At 38.1% G+C, this 26,296-nt stretch overlaps 1 protein-coding gene across 4 annotated transcripts; it reads right to left on the reverse strand.

Moving 5' to 3' along the window:
• Positions 1-1,155: 1,155 nt before the first annotated feature.
• Positions 1,156-25,322, reverse strand: canx (calnexin). Of its 4 annotated transcripts, XM_059516498.1 has the most exons (15): positions 25,205-25,322; positions 14,435-14,629; positions 13,892-13,965; positions 13,650-13,708; positions 13,194-13,335; positions 12,795-12,876; positions 9,662-9,854; positions 9,372-9,561; positions 9,052-9,165; positions 8,298-8,454; positions 7,180-7,395; positions 3,598-3,717; positions 3,411-3,516; positions 3,149-3,237; positions 1,156-2,239 (listed from the first exon to the last, which is right to left on the reverse strand). In XM_059516498.1, the coding sequence occupies exons 2-15, from the start codon at positions 14,624-14,626 to the stop codon at positions 2,180-2,182; spliced, it is 1,794 nt and encodes a 597-aa protein (XP_059372481.1). In that variant the 5' UTR covers positions 14,627-14,629; positions 25,205-25,322; the 3' UTR covers positions 1,156-2,179. The 4 variants fall into 4 exon arrangements, with proteins under 4 accessions (XP_059372481.1, XP_059372484.1, XP_059372483.1 ...); XM_059516501.1 differs by lacking the exon at positions 25,205-25,322 and having other exon boundaries at positions 3,149-3,234; positions 3,411-3,513; XM_059516500.1 differs by lacking the exon at positions 25,205-25,322 and having other exon boundaries at positions 3,411-3,513.
• Between the last annotated feature and the right edge of the window lie 974 nt (positions 25,323-26,296).

Below are 26,296 nucleotides of genomic sequence, written 5' to 3' on the forward strand. Positions count from 1 at the left end.
AAACACATACAAAGCACCACACTTAAATTTATTAATCAATGAATTTACATTCTGTTGTATTACTGCAATAAGGTTTGAAGGGAATGTAATCTAATCAAGTGTCATAAAAATATGATAATGCAAAACTCATAATGAGAAAAAAACCTTTCTACTAAATAGGGGGAAAACTAGACATGTTCTTTAACCAGAATAATGCCTCAGAATAAAGCATGTTAAAAAACCATTGATTCCACATGAAGCCACATTCAAGAAACACAGAAGAAATAAATCACATAGAAACACACTTCAAATCGTTCAAATCATTATTTTATTTTAGTTTGTGAGTAACATGATGGATTTTTCCCAAACAGTCCAGACTCAAGATCTCGGTTTCACAACTTCAATGATGCCAGTAAATCACTCCATTCATTGCTCTCCCATCCTTCTATCCATCCACACTATTAATTAGCTACATTTGTGAAAATATGGTTATCCAAAAGACAAAGAAAAGACAAAAACAGCCCAAAACGCAGGTGTACAGACAGGACATTTACAGCTGGAGATGATGCCCATCAGAGAAAGAAAAGTGAGATATTAAGAGCAGAGCAGCAGATATTGTGTCGGTGTGTGATTTGATTTTTCTCAGTTACCTTTGAAAGTGCCAACTCTTCGTTAGTCTTGGGGTAGAGCTCACGTTATGGCATCTCGCCAGACTGCGTCGATGGAAAAGGAACAGACGTGTCCGGCTTGCCATATTTGAGAGTATAAACAAGTAACTTCAAGAATACTAGTGAAACTACACTAGTTTACTTCAGATCAGGGTAAACCCCCAATAGTGCCTTTTTCATATCTTTGGGGTCAAATATTTAGGGGCGGAGTCAATGTGAAACGGGGCTTGCTTTACACCCAGGACATCGTCTTTTTTCAATGTTTTCTCTTTGAGTGACACTTTCTAGAAAACAGAGTTTTCATTGGTGAATCTCAATAAGTCCATGTCACATTTCAGCTTTCTCCAGAAACACAAAAGAAAACGATACATTTTACATAAAAATGAAGCATATTTAAGCATATTCTCATTAGTGTAATATTGGAACATTCTATTTCTAAAGTGTTTATGCATAAAGGTATTTTTTTTTCTACTGTGTTGTATGGTTTTCTTTTTCCATCAGGCTAAAATGTGACATGAGATGCGCGCTCAAACATTCAAACTTAGTCCTCGATCTTTCCTGATGTGAACATAATTGGTTCAATGTAATGGATGCTGCTGCTGCTGCTGCTAATAGTGGCTGGACAGGATATGACATCACAGTGAGAAAGATAAAAAGGTTCCACAGTTACCATCATACAAATAACACAATGAGGGCAAGAAAGTAAAAACTGTCAATCGTCCCGTAATTGGGCTAAGCGGGTTAGAATCGACATCAGTTCAAGACCAGAAAACACGTTTGTACAGCAATCCATGATTTAGTAAAAAGTCCATTTGAATTGAATTGCAAACAAAAGAAGAAAAAAAACAGACAAAACTCACAGTACATTCACAGAAAAAATATTAGCAAATCTTGTTTCCTACAAGTAAGGCAGTACACTAGAGCCTACGAATCTACCTGGCATTCTCCCTGGATACCTTACTGAGGTCATGGTTTGGCCTTTTACTGGACGCCCAGTCTACGCCACGACAAAATGAAGAACCTCATGGAATAGAAAATTAAACTAGTTAAAACCTAGGTGTATGTCCAAGCAATCAAGTGGCCAGTTTTAGTTTATAATGAACATATATCCAATCAAACGCCAATGGCTTCTTGAGTAATTCTGGAACAAAGGAATAAAGCTGTTGGCCTGTAAACCTTACAATACCAAGAGTGTCAGTGTGGTCATGTGTTCAGGAACACTGTCTGGAAGCGTGTGTGTGTGTGTGACAGCTGACCCTTCAGGAATGGTAAAGATTGTGTTTCATTGTTAGTTACGGAGAAAGTCTCTATGCTATTTGAGTGTCATGGTCAGTATGGTGACCATCGACTTCCTCGAGGGCGCTTGAGAAGACGTTCATTTGGCTGCTGGTTGAGAGGCAGACCACACGTTTCACTCTGACCATCTTTATGGCGGCAAGGATGGAGAAGAACAACAGGGAAGGAGGGAGTGAGGGGAGGAAAGATGGAGCGGGAGGAGAGGGATGATGGGATATAAAGATTCAGGAAGTCCATTAGTCTTTTCTTGGTTTCCTGCTTCTGGGAGACCTTCTCAGAATGTCATCCTCTAATCTCTACAAAAGAGAAAATTACTTGTCAAAAGACAGTTTTTGTTCTTTTTCTTTCGAAATAATTTGCAGTGCTTTTCTCAGTCAATCATCTGTAAAGCCCTACTTGGTTTGGATTTTTCTCATCATGGGGTTATAATCTACACAAAACTAATTTGCAAGGTGATAAAATTGTGCATTCAGATGATGTTTTTATTCACCATGAAAGGGTCATAATGCTGGCCAATTTCAATGGCCTGTTTAAATGATTTGGTCATCTTAACAGCTCCCAGTCCCCATAGTGGACTTCATATCATTCTTGTAAACAGATTCTGGCATCTCCGTAATAAGTGTCCATGTTTAAATCGCAATGCAACAGTTACTGTACAATTCTTGGCAATGGTCAAAAACGACTTATGAACATCTTTTAGATCGATCATATCTTAACTCATAAATGTGGATTCAGTCAGCAATTAATTTACCACACAACCTCTTGTTTGTCCAAAAAACAGTAGGTAGTTTGTCCGAACATTTTTACATGGGCAATGGGAGAAAACGGGAAAAAAAGCCTAGCCTCTGTATAAATGTTTACAACAGCTTATTGTCCCCATGCGAAACCATTACTGTTCGATCAGAAATTAGAGAGTAAATAAAAAACACCTTAAATTTATACAAAACACACAAAATCAGGATCTCTATTCAGACAACATCAATCTGGGAAAATGAAATGGCATTAAACACTCCTAACTCACCCCAGCTTACACGAACACCTCAAATGCTGCTGAAGACTTATATGATGATGCTTAATTGATTTACTAAAATAAACCTGATTTTCCACATCCAGGTGCCTACTAAAAGACTTCACATTGCTACAGAATCTAAAAGTCTGAAAATGTAGCATTTCCTATGTGTTTCTAGTAGCATAAGATGCTCTACCTGGCTGGATGTAATGTCATCTTTGTCATTATCCTCTGCAGCCTCCTCTGCTTCTCCTGTGGAGTCCTCTTCTTCACTCTTCTTTGCTTTTGAGGGAACAACAACACAGAGTTATAGAAAACGGCTCAACCTTCATAAGGTCCGAACCCAATTCCCCAAAAGAGAGGAAGAAGAAGAAACTCTTCCCACCAAAGAACGCAACTGGTGTGACTGGTAACATTTAACTAAGAAAGATTTAATAAAAGTTGTTAATCTATCAGACCTGATTCCTCCTCCTTGGCTTCCTCTTCCTCGTCTTCCTCCTTCACATCTGGCTGTGGTGCATCTGTCTTCTTGTACTCAGCTGCAGATGTGGACTCGGAGCTCTTCTGTAAGGCACAGGATGACATTTACTCTTCAGATCCAGCCATATATTAAGGTCAGGCTTCTTTTATACGACTCACACTAACCTTTCCAGTGCAGCAGAAGACAATGATGAGCACCAGAGGCAGAGCCACAGTCAGGACGTAGACGACCCAGAGCCAGGGTCTCTCTTCAGCAGCGGTTATCATCTGATTCATCAGGCCCGGCTGTTAACACACACACACGCACTTAATTTACTAACACACACACGAGTACAAGAGTCTAATACAGAATCTATTGTGGGGTGTGCACACCCAAAGCAAACTGTATTATTTGTGTGATAAGATTACATATAAAGTCAACAGCTATGTTTACATCACCCTGTTTTTATGTGCATTTTGAAGTATCGCATCAGAAACAAGTAATGGAAACGGCAAACTTCAAATAAAAATCCCTTATAAATCGCAAAAAAAAAAAAAAAAGTTTCCGCTCACTTGAGGTGGTTTTTGACTTGTGCGAAAAAAGGGTTCATGCGAATTAAAGGAGATGGAAACACATTTGCAGAGTAAATTCCTCCAAGCGCTTTGAAAAAGTCATGTGACTGCACTGTGGGATGGCAAAATCTAACTAGTGGACCAATCTCGTTCCTCGGCATGTGAAATGTTATGGTCATTTTGAATGTCAGAGCAAAGTCTGTCATCAGCCTATTTCTATATAATTGCCTTCCAACTGTTACACGACTGCGCTCCCAAACATCAGCATCCACCTCCGAAAGCAACGACCGCATTTATTTAGTTTCGTCTGCTCGCTCTGAGGCACAAGTAATTTTTTATATATAGGCCAATCTACCAGGAAGTGACAATTTTGTTCTCTTTGACTCGATGGATGAAAACGGTACTTAATGCACATTTTTTATTCGATATTTCAATTTTGCGCATAAGTTAAATTTGCAACTTTGGATGGAAACCCAACTAATGCCAAAGTTTTGAACGGAATTTGTCCCCGGCGACAAATGATGCGAACTGGGTAACAAGATTGTGTGAATATGCGATATTCGCCTCAACTGCATCTTCCGTGCGAGTTTACAAATTTTAACTCGTAAAAGCATAAAATTCACATGATGCGTCAACAGCAAGCCAATCAGTGAGGAGCTCATTGACATGCCCAGTTTGACATGTTGTGGATGTTGTTATATGAAGACATTTCTCATTGCGCAATGTTTTTTATTAAAAAAATTTATGCGAAAAACACTGCGATAAGAGCGATTAGTACGATGCTAATGTTTGCATCGCATTTGTTGTGTACAAACCATACCATAAGAACTTTGTTTTTTTTTTGCCGCCATTAATAAAAGCAGAAATCAGGAAATAACATTACCCAAACATTTCAGCTTCCATTTACAATAAATAACATTCTTTATATGTGTACACTGATCAATGTTTGTATGGGAATAAATTTTAAAGCCATATTAAATCTTTCGTGAATGTGAGCTAAAGTCTTATGGGTCTGGTAAGAGATGAGGGTGAGTAAATAACACCATCATTGGGTGAACTATGCCTCCTTTAAGTTAACCATTGAGGGTTGTGCTGCAAACCCTTCAAACCAAGTGCACATCTTCTGGCCATGTGGTAAAGAGTTGAGCCGCATGTCACACTGAGGCACAGGCTTCTGTCCTGACTCACGTTTTTGATTGTGGTCAGTTTAATCAGCCATCATGCCTTTGTCACAGCAACATCAAAGCATGAATCCATTTAGACAAAAACCCACAGGCTTCTGCTAGGTCCTTTAGCCAGGGACAGAGCTGGCCCTCGAGTTTAACATGCAAGGCATGCCTGGAATCCACCTTTGGGGCAAAAGGCATTTGCACAGTAGGAATTCTCATGAAAGCCAGCCAAAAAACAGCTAATCCCAGAGTACATGTGCTCCGCAGTGCCTCCCAGCACACCGACAGAACCAGAGACATTCCCCTGGGATCCACAGCCTGCCTCAGAGAGAGACCCCACACAACAAAAACCAAGACACACAATGTTCTGCAGTCACACATTATATTTTCACTGTGTCTAACTGAAAGCCCTGCTATACATACACCTGATACTTCCTGTAGGGCTCTAAGATTTCTGCAACGGGAAAAACAGATGGGAACGCGGAATGCAGTAATAAAAGTTACATTTACTGCAAAACACAGAATGTCATGGAATTTGGCAAATGTTTAATGAATAAACCAAAAATAGGGCTGTAAAATTAATCAAATTGCATTACGGTCTAGCGTCTGTGAATATTATACACAAAAAGTCTGCTTTTAAAATATGATGTCTGTGTGAAGAAGTGTCATGGTTTCATCAACTACACATTGAAGAAATCACGGAATAAAATATTACTGTAATTTTTTTGCGCTTCACAATTAGGTTCCATTTGACAACTGTATTTAATGCATACATTTATTACAGTATTAATGTTTGTTAAAGACTGTTCATTGTTAGCCCATGTTCGCTCAGGTATATTAAATAAAATTAATAGATCCAAATTTTAATTTTAATAATATATTAGTAAATGTAGGTATCAATGTTCAACTAAGATTAATAAATGCTTTAAAACTAATTTTTTATTGATAGTTCTTGTTAACCAATGTTAACAAATGGTATTTTATTTTGAATTCACAAGTCATCATCAAAAGTCACAAAACTATACAATTAAATCTACAAAGAAGAAAAACGCAGAATTTAGAGAAGAACAGGGCCCTAAAAATGTTATTTTTGTTAAACATTTAATACTCTAATTAAATTGTGCAAGTTCTAAATTAGAGTTGCTTTTACAGAAAACAGAAACCAGGAAAATCTAAAATGGAAAAAATGGAATTGTGGGAAAACAGATTTCATGTAGCACTGTGCATGTCAGTGAAAAGGTCACTTATAGCTCCTGACAGCCAGAAATTCATCATGCATGAACCCTGGGATTGGGCTCATATTGAGTTCTGGACAGATATTTACTGCAGTGTAGAGACTCAGAGGTTAGGCGTAGGCTGTGTGAAGGGCACGGGGTACGAGGAGCTGTGGCCTTGCTGTGTGTGTGTTTGCTGTTCACGTGTACTGTGTGAATGTGTGTGGGTTGATGAGGAGACAGCTCCACGCCCCGAGGAAGAACGTGGCTGGTTCAACTGTGTCATGGGAGAAAGTCTCAGGATTAAGTAGAAACAGATCTTCAGAGCACTGCTGAGTGCATCCCCACACACACACACACACACATATGGCATCCCTTACAAGACACGAGTCAGGAAAATAAAAAACACAGAGGAAATAAGAAGAAAAATAACTTACTATTGGCAAAAAGTCATAGAGAGGTCAACAACAAATAAAAATCTAGGTTAAAATTTGTGCTAAATTCTACATACTATAATTTGTTGGAAGTCACACCACAAAAAACAAAAAACATAACAGTCACAAACCTTGGCAAATCCAGTGATACATTAAACACTTATCAGAGAGGATTAGTCAGTCTAGAAACTCTCCTGGTGTAATTACAAAAACCTGTGCACACCGTCTCCAGGAAATAAAGTTAGCCAATCAGACTGCAGCTTCTGATAAAGTTACTGCTGATTTTTTCTATGCAAAACGCACTGGATGAGGTTAACCGTACGCTCTCATCTCACTGATGAGCGGCTGACTAAAGGAAAGGTAGAGAAGGTTTTCTACCTCGGCGGCTCCCTCAGCTGCTTTCTTCAGACCCCAGCCATCAGCCGTCCATCGCTCGGCCACGTTACGATCAGAGGTGACGAAAAAGTTGTCAAAGAAGATATCGGAGGACATGGACCAGAGCTCCAGACCGACGGCGCTGATTGGGGTCATACGGAACGGGTGCAGGTCCTCAAAGAAGTCTGGGTTAGGGATCTTCCTGGGCTTCCACACTCCCTGACAAACAAACCATCAGACTTTTACATTTTCACAAGAGAACAGTCTTCCGTTCAGAAAATCAACACTCGTAAAACTCACGGACTCAGAAACTATCTCTCATAACAGGGCAGCATAATTTGGGTGGAAATTGATTTTCTTAAAAAAAAAAAAAAAAAAAAAACCCTGATATTTAAAAGTGATAAAATGCAACAACAAAAAATATCCCGGTTTGCTGTGCTTGTCTGTAGAGCTGCACAATTTGCTAAATGTTTGTGATTATGTATCAATATGACTCTAAAACAATATTACATAATGTATTAGAATTATTACCCAATACAAATATAAACATTATAAAATATATTACTACTGTAATATTTAACTATAAGAGAGCATTTAAGAAAAATAAAATAATTAATTTTACATTATATAATGTTAATGCACAGAATAAATGAGTGGCTCACACGTAAATAAATAAATAAATACAACAACAATACTATTAGCCTATACCAGAGAATGATAACATTTATTATTTAACATCATAACCACTTTAATGAGAAGTGCAGTTTTAAATTATGGGCACTTATAATCATAGCATAATATTTTCCAGCAAAAACAGCAATCATAAAGATAAAAACAGCCATTTTCTAACATAATTTTAGCCCTCTGATTGGAACACACTGTTGGAAGGGGCGTGTCTGCTTGGAGACTTCAAAGTAAACGCCTGCTGTTTTGATTGGCCAAAATCTTTGCATATGAAATGTGCACTCCATGTGAAACTCTCTCAAAGGTTTTGCAAGCGCATTGCAACATGATTTCTCCATTAATTCTCCTTTTCATGACCCCTTTAAATGCTTCAGCTTTTTAAGCATTTGCAATCCATTCCATTTTTTTTTTTAATAATCAAAATTGATGCTTATTACCTGATAATTAGGGTTGTCAATCATGGGTGGCTTCCACTTGCCCTTGTAGTTGGGGTTGTCGATCACTGGTCTCTCCCATGGGCCGCAGCCGGGGGCCGTTTCACAGACAGGATTGGGGATCTGAGGTGCTTCCCACTCGCCATCCATATCCTCATCCCTAAAGAGACGAGCGCAGATGTAGTGCAACTAACAAAGAAAACCTCCTCATATTTCTATTTCAACTGCTCTCTTGGTTAAGGCTGTAATTTCACAAATTAAATCTAGATCATCACCCCAGGAGTCCTAATTTCTTTATTAAAATCAGCTCACTTCACCACTGTCCAACACATAATCTCTCAGTCTTTTACATGATACGGAGAAACTGTGCATTCATTACAATGCAGCTCATTTGTTTTTATGTCTCTATAGATTTATGAACAATCACACAGCCACATTTTTGCTATATAGTATATATATATATATATATCAGTTTACGTAGGTATCTGTATGTGTGCAGGATCTATGGTCTATATATAAATAAAAATATAAACATATTTTAACATTCATATTGTAGCAAACTTTTTAACTGAAATAATAAAACGTGAGATTTTACACGTCGTAATTTAATTTGGATTGAAAAAAGTAGATTTTTATTAATATTATATAGTTTAAATTTTACCTCCCAGAGGAGGAGATAGTTATTTTTTTTATTTTTCTATCTAATAATTATTAGATACCAAAAATATTTCTTAAATAGTAATGTAGAAAGTCTTACCAGTCTTCTGGCTTGAGGGCATCGGGGTCACTGATGTACTCCGGCTCCTCGTCCAACCAGCCGTCAGGTTTCACAGCATCTTCATCAGCAATCTTAGCAGGAGCGTCTTCATCCCTGAAGTACAAACACCTCGAACCATAAGGATGCTTCTGATCCCCAGTATAACACACACAGATATACACTGTCCAAATGACCACACTTGAGAGTGCACAACAGGGAGTGAGTGCATTATAATTTGGAACAAAAACAAAGTGTTGCACTTCTTTGGTGCAAAGAGAAGTAGTTGAGATATTTATTGCAAAAGACTCTCTCCGCCTCACCAGTCCTCAGGTTTGACGGCATCTGGGTCCTGGATCTTGGGTCTCTCATCCCAGTCCTCTGGTTTGAGGTCATCGGGGTCCTCGATCTCGGCCGGGGGGTTGATGGGGGGGGTCATATCAGTCAAGAGACTGCCGCTGTTCACCACCGTCTGGTCGATCAGGATCTCAAAACTGTTGTCAGGGTTCAGCACTGCAGGGAAACACATTCAAAAATTCATTTGTGATTGATGCAAAACCAGCAGACAGGCTAATCAAACAGGTAGATGTGCACATGAGATGTGTGTTGTTACCCAGTGTGTAGAGGTGAGTCTTCTTGTCGGTGTAGTATGTGCGCAGGTCAGCGTCGGGCTTCTTAGCATGCTTCTCCTCAAACTCGCCGGTTTTGGGGTTCTTGTGTCTGAAGATGAAGTGCAGTTTGTAATCCTCACCACACTTATCAGGCCCAAACATGATGGTGTACGGAGTCTTATCCACAAACTCCTCCTGTGAGGACACAACCAATACTTACGCATTAAGTTCTGTGTTCAGCTCATATGCCATCAATAAACTATATAAATAAATACACGGCCATACAGGCATTGCATTGGTCACCTGGATTCTAGATGCATCACAACAGGAGCACAAATTACATACAGGTGTAAAATGTTTTGTGATTGGATCACTGAATCCATACATAGTAGCAGTCAAAAGTACATGTGACGACATCACATGAAAGGGTGTGCGATAACTTTTCGCAAAAACCATTCAAAACACCCCTATAGAGAGCACACAATCTTTCACTTTCACAATCTTTCAAACCGAGTCGAGCCGTACCACCAGAGGTGGGTAGTAACGAGTTACATTTACTTCGTTACATTTACTTGAGTAATTTTTTGGGGTAACTAATACTTTTCGGAGTATATTTAAAGATGGGTACTTTATACTCTTACTTGAGTAAATTTTTGGGGGACAATCTGTACTTTTACTTCGTTATTTTGGGCGACGCTCCTCTCGTTACTTTATCTTAATGCAATAAATGTTATAATGCTTCAGTTTATTCCAAACGCGCCGTCTACTTTTCTCTGGGCAATGAGCGATGCCCTTTCGCGAATGATTCATTCTTTTGAGTCAATTCTGTTCAAAGGCTTGATCAAACCAATTGGCAAACGAGTGAATTGGTTCATGAATCAGTTTGAATGAGTCGTTCAGTTCCCTGCCGCACGCGCTGAGCATCTGAAGTGGTTCACTCAGAGTTGTAACGTTTAAGAACAGAAAGAGCGTTGAAAACGTGGCTGGAACTGCACTGAATTGAAATCTGCAAAGGCTATTATTTGCTAGCGATGGAGATCCTTATTAGATGAACACCGCGTGTGCTGTCTACTGTTTAACAGGTAATAACTTGGGCTACATTCAATTACAGTACACGATACCACTGACATTAGTTTGTTGTACGTGTGTGGCTTATAAAAGAGGGGAATCAAGTTGAATGCAGCTTCCAAAAGATAAAAAATAGCCGATTAAGCTTTTATTAATTTTAATACAATCACACCGGCGTGAGTACGTTCAGCAAGTCATATAATCAGCTGCTAAATTCAGATCTGTGATCGCTTGCTGGCGCTGAGCCAGAGATAGATGCGTTTATACAGCGCTGCGCATTATAACCAATCACACATGATTCTTTTGAGCTTATTAAAGCATTGGCCAATCAGAGGCGTTCAGATGAGTCATCGCTAAAATGCCGGTGCTTCCTTCACTCGCTCACTGACTGAATACCTCTTTCTGGCGAATTCTCTCGTCAGAAACAACAAAGTGCAGATGTGTGTACGAATCTTTAATTAAGATATTGATTTCACAGTGTTAACAGTTTCAGTGATTTTAATGGGAGTTTTTGAGAGTGATTGAAATCTAGACTGTCTGTGAAAATTATCTTTAATAATGTAAATGTTATTTGCTCTCTTTCTGAACAACGAAAGATTAGTAGCAATATTTATATCACATTAACTTTCAATGTTAAATTCACATTTAATATAAAGTCAGTCATATTAAAAATATGTTATGGTGTTATGGTATGACACCTATATCTGTTACTTAAGTAAACAGACAGGGTTTTATAATAAATTACATAAATTGGCGTAAAGGCTGATGAAATATATACATTTATACACGCACACATACATTACATACATTTTATCTATATATCTAAATAAAAATAGGCTCAGTACATATGACCCAAAGTAACTAGTAACTAACTACTTGAGTAGATTTTTTATCCGATACTCTTTTACTCTTACTCAAGTAACTATTCAAGACTAGTACTTTTACTTTTACTTGAGTAAATATTTCTAGAAGTACTTTTACTTTTACTTGAGTACAGTTTTTGGGTACTCTACCCACCTCTCCGTACCACGCAGTGGAAGAGCGCCAAAACAGTGCGTTGGGGTTTTTTTTCTCTCCAAAAAACAAAAAAGTTAATTAAGAGACTTCGTTTTAGACAATACTGCAATTTTTGGCTCTTTTTCAACAACAAAAATAATTCCAAACACAGCCACAAAGCTGTTTTGTGTCTCTGAGGAACATGACATGGTGTTTCATTCCTGAAAGAATCAGTCGTTTAAATGATTCGGTTCAATCACAATGACTCAATTTTTAACAGTGACTTGCTGCCATCTACTGGTGGTTTTAATTTCACCTTTAAAAAGTTTATTTTTATCATTAAGATAAATTCATTCATAATTTATCATAAAATGTTGAATACTATCAAAAAATTATACATTTTTAATTGCAGGTTAAAATGCATTTATGTTCTACACTAAAAAGTAGTGGGCAAATATCTAAATGTGTTTCCTTTGCTTTGCAAAGATTAATTTTATTGATACTAACTTAATTTGATTGGTAACAGCCCAGATGTTTTATTCTAATTCACTGATTAATTGTACGAATGTTTTTTTTTTTTTTACATTTATTGGAGGAATTTAAATGTAGGAATTTGACAAAAAAATAATGCACACAAAAAGGGCTTTGTAAAGGTAAAAATGCCCATAAATTTTTAAAAATCAATTTAAACTTATTGGAAAAGATTAATTTATACACTCAGCAAAATATTTTCTAATCATCATCATCGATAAAATGCCAAAAAATATCGCACATCCCTAATCAGATGTGTAATGGAAAAATGCATGTCTTAAATGCGCTCTGGACTGCAGAGTAATACTCATTAACTGTGATCATTCTGGGACGTGCAGGAAGAATACACAGCATTCTACCACAGCACACAGATATCACAGTCAGTAAATTTAAGAATAACTTTACAATAAGAAACAGGGCCAGAAGTCACAACTTCACATTTCAGCAAGTTTACAGTCTAGGTTAGTTTCCAAATTTGAAACGTGTTTCAGGGCAGGTATAGCAGAAACTTGTGAACAATGAATCTGTAGGGCATCTTACCAAGTCAAGATCAGGGGTTTGAGACAGCAGTTTAACATAAGCGCCGCCACAGTCAATGCCAGTCTGGAAGTTCACCTCATACCTGACGAAACATGGCACATCATTAGTATTATTCTGATATTTCAAGGCTTTGACATTGGTGCATTTGGATTATTTGAGTGCATGCTTTCATTATCGTTTTGAGTTGAGCTGTACATTAAACATGTTATTTTCAGGCAATATCAATGTACTATAATACTTGAAAACACAAAGCAAATATGTCAAAGTAATTTGACATGAGATCACTAGCAATTTCCAAATAACATTTCCTAATATTTTTACTACAATATTGTCTTTATACTCAGTTCATCTGGAAAGGCCAGAGTAAAATGCATAGCAAGAGCAGAGATGAATACTCACTGGACGATGAGCAGTTTGGTGTCAAAGGTGAAAGGTCGCAGGAGAAGAGCGGAGATGGCGTGATGCTTCGCTTTAGATTTCAGCACCAGCCCTTTATCACCCGGGAGTTTAGTGTCCTTCATCTCCTCCACCTCCCATTTACCTGCACACAAACACCACCGCACAACCTCAAGATCACCTCACACACACTCACTTCATGTGTGGGCAAAAAAACTACTTCTATCAATGTCCTCACGTTTAGAAATTTTGGGATTTAAATAAAAACATCTTTAAAAAGTCAGAAACAACACACAACATTGTTCTGTGATTTTATATACCTATATATTCATAGGCTAGGTCTTCTTAATTGTTTTCATGCTAAACAAATCAATCGGGTATTGATTTGTTCTGACTATTCAAATTAATAATTATACAGACTTCAGGTGAGCAGAAGATGAAATAGCATATGAAACTTACCATCATACTTTGCAATTTCCTCATCGATGCCATCTTTCTTGGCCTGGGATAAAACCCATCTAGACAGCAAACAAAAAAAAAAGACTTAAATGACTTACTTTTTTTTTTTTTTTTTTTTTTTAAAAGAGTATGAGAGACTCAAAAACAAATTTAACAGACCCCAAACGTTTGAACATCATTGTATATGCAACAGACATTTGCAATATTTGCTCTCTCTGTTGTGAGGAGAACAGGCGTCTTACCCTTGAAGTGTTCCTTTATCAAATGACTCGGCAAAGTAGTGCTCTCCCATCGGCTCTGGAGCTTTATATGTCACCTTCAATAAAGACGTTTGGGGAAGACGTTAACCTAGATGCACCTACATAACACGGTTTTATATTTAACTACATTTAGGCTCATGTTACAGGAAAGAAACAGAGTCACATGGGTTTTGAATGATATGAGAGAGAGAGTAAATCTGGACGGAATTGAATTTTATGTGAACTGGCCCTTTAAGTGACATGATTAATCATTGGCAGATCAAATACCTCAAACAAACACAGACCACCACGTCTCTGGCTAAATCTCAGTGATTCCCAACACTGTTCACGAGAAACTGAAGTCAAGGGTCGCTGATGTGGATGCTATTTTGGGCTTTAATGAGCTGTTTTAGTTCACCAACCTATTCCCTTATCAACACACAAGTGACAATCCAGCAGAAGTAACCGAGAGCTGACTGTTGAAGCATGAAGATCCTGGAGTGCTGTCTAAGTAAAGCACATTTCTCAGTCAGCTAACGCTCTTACCGTGGGCACTGGCGGGGAAGAAGGGACTTGCTGTTCCTCTTCCTCAACATCTTCCTCTTGCATGTCATCGATGGCATCTTCCACGTCCATGTCCATGTCTTCGGCCTCCTCCTGCGCCCTCACATGACCCATGAGGCCCAGACACAGACTCAGAGAGAGCAGAGCCACACATAACCGCATCTTCAGCTCCATAGTCTACAGACACAAGAGATAATGAATTAGACATGGGTCAAGACTCGGATTAGCTGGTTTATGATAGGGATGTGCACGGATAGTCGAACATTCGAATATTCGTTCTGCTCTAATTATTCGATAAATAAATATGATATTCGAATTTCGCAAAAAAAAAAAAAAGTTCACAATAAAACCTAATTTGGTCACTTTCTGTGATTCTCCACGGCATATTTGAAGGTGTATGCAAGCAAAAAATAATTAATGAATGATTAAGGGGCCATTCACATATCGCGCCTAATAAGGCGTGGAAAAGGCTATGCGCTCAGCTTTCTCCTTCTTTCCAAAGTGCTCGGGCAGAAGCGCTCCTGAGCGACGCGTTCTCTCCATGAAGACGCGGAAATTTCAGCAAAGGATAAATGGATTTGCAGCACAAAAAAAAAAATCGCTTTCAGTAGCTCTGCTACTAAATTTATTTCAAAATGGCAATCCATATACAGCTATGATCAGCTGTTCCTTCATCTTGGCTGAGCTTTCAACGTTGTTACAGGAAAGGATGAAGCTGAATGTTTAGTTCTTGTCACATGACCTGCGGTGCGCTTGCGGCATTCTGAAAGTTGAGATGTTTTTAACTCGATGCTGTTGGGACGCGCTTGGAAAAAACGGGACCGCGTTGCACCGCGTGCGCATCGCAACCGTGTCGCTTCCATTATGAGCGCGCATACCGTGGAGAATCACAGAAAGTGATCCAAGAACACTGTTGCAGAATCTCTCAAGCAACGAATAAACACCGCTTGGAGAATGCAGTGAAAACTCCTCTTCTCGCGTCTGCCCTAGACCCTCGGCACAAACATCTCAGGTTTCTCGATGAAAACATGAGAGAAGTAAGAAAAAAAAACTTTTTTGAACATTATCAGAACATTTTCCTTGATGCGAGTGGTGCGGATGCAGTCACCACGATGAAGAAGATGCAATGCCCACTCGTTGGAAAGTTCTCCAGCGATGATTACAGAGAGTCCAGCCGAGACGAGTGGGAACAGTTCTTGCTGGAGCCATGTATTCCACCAGATAAGGATCCCATTCAGTGGTGAAACGAAAACACAAAAACGCTTCACAAAACCTATTCGCTTAGCACACCGTTATTTGTGAGTCCTGCCAACGTCTGTGCGTCAGAGCGCGTTTTCTCCGTGGCCGGCCTTATTGTTAACAGACTAAGGAGCCGACTTTCCCCCAATCATGTTTACATGCCCGTGTTTCTTAACAAGAACATTTGAAACAATAGAAAAAAGAAAAAAAGATTTGCTGACAGTTTAAAAGTTAAGTGTAAGCTACATTCTGTACAATAGCCTAATTGCTGCAGGCTGCTTTAAGTTTTTTCTTTGTTCATTTTTTTTTTTTTGCTTTTAATCTGTACTTTTGTTTGTTTGCACGCATTGTTAAAGGTTTTCAGCTACAAAACACGATGTGTAATGTTCAAGCTTATTGTAAGCTTGTTCAAAATGACGAAAACAAATGTTGCTGAAAAATAACGTCTGACTCATTAAACTTAATTTAAATAAACGAATATTCGTTTTTTGTGAGCTCAAATATTCGAATGTGATATTTGTGGAAAACGCCCATCCCTAGTTTATGATGCTGGCTGTGAGTTTTCTTAAAGGGATAGTTCACGAAAAAAAAAAAAAAAAAACTCATCATTTACTCCCACTCAACAGTTGATAGTCCGCTGACTTTCATATTATGGACATACACTGTGGAAGTCGATGGGACCAACAACTGTTTGGTTATCCACATTCTTCAAAATATTTTATTTTGTGTTCAACAGAAGAAAGAAACTCACACTGATTTGGGACGACGGGAGGGTGAGTACATTTTGACAATATTCATTTTGGGGTATATTAACCCTTTAAAACATGAAGGTTCCTTTAAGGTTGATAGTTTTTGAGACAATCAACTAGAAGAAGTCTGAAAATGTGTAGTCCTGCACATTCTCAAACAAACAATAAATCGATTTTCTGGAAAACCATCCAATATTTTCATCAAGACCTACTTAAAGTGAACATGTTCTCTCAGTTCTTCCAGAGTAAAACCTCAGTTTGATCATGCTGGTGTAACGTCTACACTGTCACTACTACTACAGATTGAGCAAAGTTCATCATGTTTATCTGTGTGTGTTAGGGGCTCAGACAAACCAAACCAACCTCAAAGAACTAGCAGCAATGAAAGGAAAAGGAATGCCTTTTCACATTGTCTGAGTCTGGGCCACAGAGTTGAGCTTGAACAATACACAAAGCCCAACTGTGTCTGTATGAGAAGAAAACATACCAGCAGGAGTCGAAGCTGATTCGCTGAGCTAAACAGCCAATCAGAGTGATCAGTCCAACAGGCTTCGCACAACAATTCAACAGTCAACCGCATGAATAGAAACTTAATTAAAAAATTGGTTACACTTTATTTTAGAGTATGTGTACTTCCAGTGTTACCATGAAAATACTGGTAATATAAGGTTCAGGGGTAGTGTCTACTTACTGTAATTACTAACCGTAATTACTAAAAAGAAATTACACTGCTGTTCAAATGTGTGGGGTAATGTTCAATAAAAAAGAAAAAAAGAAAAGTCTATCACGCTCATGAAGACTGCATTTATTTGATCTTTTTTATTTATTTGTATAAATATTTTTTGTAATTTTTTATTAAAATGAAGTTGTCTATATGTAGTAGATTGTGTTTAACACAAAAAGAGTGACGATCAGGTCAACACAGAGAAGTATAGAAATTCTACATTGATTTGAAATCAAAACTGTGCTGGTATCGGATCGGTATCGGCAGATACTCAGAATGTTTGGATTGGATCGGTTCTGAAAAATGGTATCGTTGCATCCCTAGTACCAACTGACAGGGCTCTTGTAGTTTACAAAAAACCAACACATTTGATCTGAGGTATTTTAAATACATTAAATCAAGATCAAGAATGAAAAGGAACTGAATCATGAAACTCCCAGCCCTAAGTCACACAACACACCAGGATCTCATCACATCTCTCATCATAAACAAAGGGCAGATGCACATGCGACGTAACAGAGATTTTGTCCTATTCATCATACAGACTAGACGGCTTGACTGATTATAACAGAAGTGTTTTTTAAAGTGCATATACTCGCACTAGACTGAGGTCAGTTATGATGCTCTTTGATCATGTAAATGTTCTTTGCTCATTTTTTGCATCAGCTATTTGAATAACGGAGGAAATGTAAGCATTAGAATTAGTAACTTTTTTTGTTACTAACAACACTGTTTCTATTAAATTGTTTTCATGTTAAATTCAGTCATATTAAAAACATAGGGCTGATTTTAGCCTAACGCTGGAGATAAATCAGCATGATAATATCGTATATCGTGATCTCACAGGCTGGCGACAGAACGATATGACAATTAAAGCATATCGCCCGACACAAGCGAGGCTGCAGAGGCCGATGTAAAGTGTGCTGTAGCTGTAGGGTCCCCATGACAGAAAGACAGAGTTCTGCAGCATCAGCCCTTTTTCTTTAATAAGATTTACCCCAATGAGATTACACACACACACACACACACCAATATCAAATCAACATGTGCAGACACGCACTCCTCTAAAAGAACCAGCATTTTAGCATAAAACCTGTTTTGTGGTGGACAAAACCAAGCATCTTCCCTCTAAATTCACCATAAGCATCACTTCAACTTAAGTATCATTTGGAGTGAGTTAACAGAAGCAAATATAAATACTCCGTTAACTACCTCAATCTCACTCCATTACAAGCCCTTGATTTCCTTCTTCAGCGCAAGCAGGTGAATACTGTCATTGGCCTCAAGAGCAGAGCTTCACAGCGCTGTCAGATCATTCCTCAGGGGTATCAATAAACACCGCAAAAAACCTTAAACGGGAACAGTCATGTTTGAACACCCCACAGACTGTTGTGTTAATGAGCTTAACACTCTCAGGATTACTGCGACTGAAGCAGCGGTGCCAACAGAGTCTGATAATAACATCACCAAGACAGCCAAAACACAACAAAACCACTGTCACACCAACTACAAGACATGACCAGCCTCACAAACAAACCACATACACTCAGGCTGCACGGTTTGAGGACAATAATGGAAGTGTGCTTTTTGTGATTTAAAAAAACAAAAAAAACTAATTGTTATTGTGAGAATTCCCTTACGAATATTAACCATGGGTTTACTACAAATAAACCCCCCAAAAAACAAGGTTACTATACTTAAACCATTGTAACTACAGTAGTATTGTTGGTACATTGAGTCTTAAGACTGCACAATAGTAGGATATTCCTGTAACAGTTTCTTCACGTTAAACCAAACTTTTATTATGACAGGTTACCGTGAAGAACTTAAAGCTGCCGTGTATGTCATATGAAGGTATTATGCTTAAATTAAGCAGTAAGATGCTACTGAAGTGACTCTCAAAGCAGCTGGAGATGAGGACTTGTGTACGTATTGCTATACAGGCTGAAAACACTCGTTAGTATGATTATAGGAAACACAACCTCCATTCATTCATCACAGAAATGATGGTGCCTTATACGTGATGCCAAATGCTTCCGCAGTATTACGATAGCATTTTACTGAGCATTGCAAATCAAGCATACTGCTTTGTTCTTGGTTCTTGTCAACAGTATCTCTGCCATGATAAGCACTAAATGAATGACAGGCTTTACGTTGTAACATCACAAAAGGTAAATAAGAGGGTGACAAATAGTGGAGAAGACTAATGATTAGATTTATGTTAAACAGATTTTGTGTTAAATGTTTGCTGAAATCAATGCTGGAAGTTATTCGTGGCTTTTCAGAAAAGATATTGAATCAACATCATTAAAAGTCATGATTTATCAAATCTTTTTTTTTTCAGCCCTAAATTGAACCATATAGGCATCTCAAACTTACCTGAACCAGGGTGGTTAAAAAAACCTAACCTTTACTTTCCACTGCAAATATGAACTATATTTACCAATTTGTTACCAACATATTGAATGGCCTATGTCCAATAATTCTACATTAACAGACAGTTAAACACTAACAAGTGACAATAGAAGAAAAAAAACACATGAAACAAATTTCACAAAAGCTGATGTTTGTATAAATACGACCAAGACAAGATATGTATTTCTCTGTGTGAACTCAATTTTTTTTTATTGCAGTTATGGTGTGTCGAAAAACTCCCATCTCATTTTCTCCTCCAAATTCAAAATCGTTCTTCGTCGCTGTTTTGCCATTTTTTTGTAAATGACGTTTGGTTTTCTCTGCATGTTCACGTTGTAAACACTGGGTCGGTACTCCTGCAGCAATGTAGGATGATTTTGAAGTTCGAGGAGAAAATGAGACGGGAGTTTTTCGACATATCTTAACTGTCATGAACCGGAAATAAACAGTTCACGCAAAGCTAGACAAGACGAGCGCTTGAGGTTTAAAAATTTATAATTTTTTTTTAAATTAAGCATATGAGATCGTTTTGTTAGAAAAGACCCTTCTTCCTCAGCTGGGATTGTTTAGAGCCCTTTAAAGCTGATTTAAACTGCATTTTGTTAGTTCCAACTCACCACAGAAGTCCATTATATGGAGAGAAATCCTTGTTTTTTTTGCTCAAAAAACTATTTCTTTACGATCGAAGAAAGACATGAACATCATAGATGACAATGGGGCGAGTACATTATTTGTACCTTTTTGTTCTGAAAGTGAACTAATAATAGCATAAGCTTTCAGTAAATGTGGTTTAGATGAGATTTATTTGTCTACGGTCAAGAAGACATTTAAAGGTGAGGAGGACATCTCAAGCCCGGGGGCACTGTGCCCCGTCTAATAGTGTTATATCAGACATCTGCCACAAATCACCCAGATCAACCACTACTGAGCAGTTCTACACTATAAAGACAAACAAATCAACTAAGTACTGATTACAGAGATTACAGAAATTATAAGAGCATGTGTTGAACTGAGAGAGAAATCGACTTGAGGCTGATCTTTAAGAGCAGGACACTAGAGTCGAGGATCCCTGGGGCTACACAGGGAGGAATGTGTTTGTATTGAAGTGGGGTTGGGGGTCACAGGATACACTCCCCACCCATCTGTTGCTCAGGGAACTAATGATCATCTGTGGGGGTAGAGCGATTACAGACAACCACGATTAAAGCTCATCATTAGTTAACATTAGCATTTGAGCTTAACCAACGCAAGAAATCAGCAGAATTAAATACAGCATTCAGCAGAGACCCATCGAATCATGCAACACTTCCTCAAGATTGCTGAAAATCATGGTTTGATTTTAGCAAAAATAAATCAGGGGAACACCGATTTATTCAAAGGACACAACATGTCCTTTGAATGGATCAATGTCAAATGCAGTTTTCTTTCTAAAAAGACACTAGAAATACAAATGAATAGAAATAAAAGCAAAAAGCAGATTATTTTTTATTAATTTGACATCATACATTTTCTTTATTTTCATTATTTTTTTAATCCTCAATTTTGAAGGGCCCAGATTTTTGGACTGAGACTAACTAAACATTGCTTCCACACAATATCGACTCAAAATTCACATTTGTTCAAAGAACAATATGGAGAAATTGATGATCCTCCAAGTGATTTAGAAGCATTAAAGAAACAAGTGGGAACGAACACTTCGGTTAAACGTCCAAGCAGACGGAGTTATTGGCCAATATCAGCCCATTATTTAAGAAAAGACTTTACTACAGAACAAGGCTCGTTAGAAGGGGTCTAGTGGTTCCTGTTTGGACACAGCAGATTCATTCGTTCTGGACTGGACTGACTCCATCCTGCCCCCAATAAAACTAACTACTGGGACTGAAAGACTGCAGTGCTAACGCACAGTGAGCTGCTTCAGATCCAGTTTGGATTAAATATGACCGTAACAGTCTTCTGTGGTCACTGCAGCGTCCTGCGGTCAGGCAGCTTTACATAATGACCAACAGACTGTAAAAAAACACTCCTACAGAGCTGTGAAAGTTTCATGGCTCTTTCTTTTCACATAACAACATATGTTGTAATGGGCAATAAACTGATATATGCACAATATAAAATGAAATATGATTTTGCTAGCAATATAAAGTCAAAGCAACACTGTGAATATCCCATTGATTTTCATGGTTTTATACGGCTATTAAGATTTCTCAAGAAGATCCGGTCATTAAACTAGTTTCACTATCAGTCCTTTTTACTCCGACTCGCAGGTATAAGAACCAGAAAAAACTAGAGCTGGAACAACTAATTGATTTAATCGATTATTAAAATAGTTGTCAACTAATTTAGTCATCGATTAGTTGCTTAACAACTTTTATTTGCCGTAAGCGGCTCATTTTGCACATACCGTATTTTTTGGACTATAAGTCGGAACTGAGTATAAGTCGCATTTATTTAGAACTAAGAGAAAACATTTCAGTCTCCAACCGCGAGAGGGCGCTCTGTGCTGCTCACTGTAGACTACAGGAGCACTCAGCAGCATAGAGCGCCCACTGGTGGCTGTAGACGGAAATGTTTTTTCTTGGTTCATTTCTCTTGGTTTGTCAAATTTACTTTGATAAATAAGTCGCACCTGACTATAAGTCGCAGGACCAGCCAAACTATGAAAAAAAGTGTGACTTATCGTCCGGAAAATACGGTATGTTAAATCTGCGATGACCAAAGTGTGGCAGTAATGAGCCACCGCAGGTTTTATTCAGCCAGTACAGCAGGAGAAGTAGCGAATAGCCAATAGCTGGCCTCGTTTTATGTCACGTGCTTCCTGAACTGCGTCTGCAGCATTCAGCGAGATTGTGGAGACAGATGGCAGTGGAGTAAGCATGAGAAAGAAAAAAGCGGAAGATAAAACTAATCGAACGAAGTCATCCAAAGTGTAGGAGAACTTTACTTTGAGCCTTCAAAAAAGAAGAGTAACCTGTAAACTCTGCACTACTAAACCGTTTAAGACTTTTATTTGTGCAGATTCTCCAGTACAATGTTGTTTGCAAATGTTTAGTCGTAAAAGCTAATAACATTGCTTTTTATCAGTTAACATTTTTAAGCTTTACAAATATGTTCTGTGATCAGTTTGTCGTTTACCAGTTCATAATTCAGTCTTGCAGCCTAATTATGACTGAATGAGAGAGGTAAATGTTTAAATGTATTTGAAATGCACTTTTTCCCCCTAAGTATTCACTGCTCTTTTTCACACAGCAGGTTTTCTGTGTCAATTTTTTTTTTTTTTCTGGACAACCTTCTGATGGATTTTACTTTAAAATGTGAGTTCCATTCAGGTTTCATGCAACTGGCACTTTATTCGAAGGATTGTTTACAATTTCACAGCATAAGCTATAAAGCTGTTTCCCAGGTATAAGTTGTGAGTTTACAGGAAAAAATTATAAAATGCAATGTGCTGCAAATTTATTGTTTTATTCTTAATGAAAATATTTTCTGAAAGATTCCTTAAGCTTTGTTCGGGATGTTAAACTACTTTAGGAGCTCTAAGGACTGCCATGGTGAAAACATTATTTGAAATCTTGTGAAGTTTGCTAGAGTATGGGTCAGTGTTCTGATTGCAGAAGAGTTTGACAAAGGATTACTAACACATAATAAAACAAAACTCCAGGTATAGTTTTGATGAGGATATGACAATGCAAAATGGTTAAAATCTCTAAAAGTCTATGTTGAATGATAAAGACCCGTTGTTAATAATTTAATTGGAAAAAATGGGCAAAACTAAAATATAAGTACATAAAGATTAACCGTAAAAATAATCAACAATCGATTATCAAAATAATCATTAGTTGCAGCCCTAGAAAAAACATCACTTCTGCAGTAAATGCTGATGGAGTTGGCAAGCATCATTTCATTTAATGAGTTACAACTTTCTAAGCAAATCAAATAAATCGATCAGCTGAACTCTGAATTATTAGTTTATATCATTAAACTTAATTATTGTTAAAATATTTTCATTTTGGCATGAAATGAAGATTCACCATGTTCTACAGTAGGTGTATGTTACTGAAGTTATTGTGACAATTCATCTGTATCTTTTAATCAAAATGTCACAGCTGGTTCTTGCAAAGACGCTCTGTTGATAAAAAAAACATTTAGGTAGTTAAACAACAATAGAAATTATCTATAACAACATTTCAGAATATCTTAAGTAATTATCATCACAATACCAGCCATGTACAGTCAGCCAGTTGTTTGTGTTTTTGGTTAAACGTTTGTCCAGAGCAGGCGCTCGTTATGTCAGACTTCTATGTGAGTAAGCCTCATGTGGAGGTCCCAGCATGGCCTAACCGGAGGTCTGTTCAATTCTGCCCTCAATCGTGAATGCATACTCTTCCAGAACACATGCTTAAGCCTCTTTACCTTTGAGTGCCACAGATCTGGGCTTGAGGCGATGGGGGAAGGTGCCACAAGCTTCCCAGAGTGCACCAGTGAAGTGACTCAATGCCTCGGAGCAGGACATGGGCCATAAAAGTGAATAGATAAAACTGCGTAGATAATTCAAATGACCTAGTTCATAGAGATCAGCGACAAGGAACTTAGGGAAGTGTTAAACTCCTTCACAACAGTTACCGCCAGCAAAGTGGTCTTTTGGTTAAACCTAAAGGTCAAAGTTGAGCTCTACATTCAAAGTGGCAGAATCAGAAAACCTGCAGTTACATGTTAACGGAAGAAGTGCATGACTCTGTTAATATATGAGCAAATAAGAAGTCTTATCCAAAGCGTTCTTTGGTTTTAATCGGACCAAACGTCATTTAAGTTAATATATCCCATGCAAATGTCAGAGTATCTCTCGTGTGACCTCTACCTTTCCTCTTAAAAGGCGGAAATGACGGTTCAACTGACATGTGCGGCTCTAGTTCAGCCGGTTTGGCGTTTCCGCATTAACTTTTATACCCCACACACACAGCCATGCCATTCCACAAACCACCATTTATGAACTCAAACTGAAAGCAAAAGATTGTTTAGTGATATTTGATCATTGGGTTCGAGATAAACATACTAGGTGCATATCTACATGCTATATATTTCTAAAATATACGAAATCATACATTTAACTTTACTTACAAATGTATATTTTAAACGAGGGAATAACGTTTATGAAAAAATATTTTAACCTTACATATGTGTAACGTTATATAAGAATTTTAATGTGAAGAGGTAAGAGCACATTAAAGTAAATCAGTGTCGTTTGACTAGCGTTAACTTCATTCAATGAATCTCAGACCTGTCCTACATTAGAGAACACCACACACACCGTAAACAGCCTTCATCTCACTCCGCTGACAAGAAAATCACACGATTAACGATGTGAAGCAGGTTTCTGTGATAAGGTTTGATTATACGGCTGATTTTATTGACATGACACCTGTATCAGTTAGCTTAGCACAAGCTGCTAACGTTAACTGACCAATTAGCCTTTAGGTCTACGCACATATTCTCAGTTTAACACTCGAGCTGAACCATACAATCCCGCTCTCATACATTAACACATCGGCGAAGCATACCGCACGTGAACAGAAATGCACAGAGGTGTAGTAAAGCTCCTATTTGCAGGTTTAGTGTAACGTTACTCACCCGTGCTCACTGATGCTGCACTCCGCCTGCGACTCCAGCGCGTCACGTGTGGCTGTGGAGAAGTATCCAGAAACTGGGGCTCCGCCTTCCGCGCGCATCCGATTGGCTACTGTTCCCGGCGTAGACACGCCTCATTGACATTGTGAGATGTTGATTGGACAGATGTTACGTCTGTCATGGACAGAGGTCTCCGCCTCCGACCTGCACCTCGTGGACACCGCTGATTGGCCGTCGAGGACTGGGAAGTAGACACTTATTGGCCACATCACAGCGCAAGTGAAAGATGACGGATACTTATTTAGCAAGATTTTATCCAAATGCCAATTATTATTATATATATATTTTTTTTTGTGTCATGCAGGCTTCTGTCTAAATGTCTGATAATAATTCAGTTAGATTTGTAGAATAATACTGTCTTGGTGGTGTCTAATACCAAGCTACCTTAAGTTTAGTACAAAATCATCATAAAAACAAACATAACGACACATTTTGTTAAATGTGTAAATTTAGAAACATGCATTGTGACACATCTTGTATTAGGCTACACATATATAATATATAACGTTTAATAACAGACATTACCCAGCATTAATTTCAAATCAATATTTTCTTCGTTGTTTAAGTGACGGTTCACCCAAACATGAAAATTCAGAAGAATATTGGTAATCAAACAGTTTTAGTGTCATACAGAAAATGATGTACAAACTTAATCCCTTTAAGGGTCCTTGTGTGGCAGCACACATACCGTATATATATATATATATATATATATATGTGTGTGTGTGTGTGTGTGCAAGTTTCACATCCTTTATTGTGTGAATTTGTGACTAGATACTCAATGGCTGGTTACTGTCATGCGAGTGAAACTAAATTCCAGTATTTGGTGATAGGGCACACCCTATCTTGATTGTTTTTCAGGTGGGCATCGTCTTATTTGCATCAGCTGAATGTCTCCAGGGCAGAGAGACAGGTAGAGCAGCGGTCAAGGACTGGTTAACTCTTCTTACTATAAAACTCGCCTATAAAGACACCCTCAAGGGCTCTTCATGACCTCATAAATTATGCTGAAGATTGATGTATTTATTCACTGGA

Source organism: Carassius carassius, chromosome 29 (assembly GCF_963082965.1).
Source record: "Carassius carassius chromosome 29, fCarCar2.1, whole genome shotgun sequence".
NCBI classification, from domain to species: domain Eukaryota; kingdom Metazoa; phylum Chordata; class Actinopteri; order Cypriniformes; family Cyprinidae; genus Carassius; species Carassius carassius.

What these genes read in the sequence shown, in the direction of transcription:
- canx (XM_059516498.1), bottom strand. Translation starts at nt 14,626, where the DNA reads ATGGAGCTGAAGATGCGGTTATGTGTGGCTCTGCTCTCTCTGAGTCTG. An exon ending in ACCAAACTGCTCATCGTCCA is followed by an intron (nt 12,877 to 13,193) that starts GTGAGTATTCAT and finishes ATGTTTCGTCAG; the next exon opens with GTATGAGGTGAACTTCCAGA. An exon ending in AAACCCCTGATCTTGACTTG is followed by an intron (nt 9,855 to 12,794) that starts GTAAGATGCCCT and finishes GTGTCCTCACAG; the next exon opens with GAGGAGTTTGTGGATAAGAC.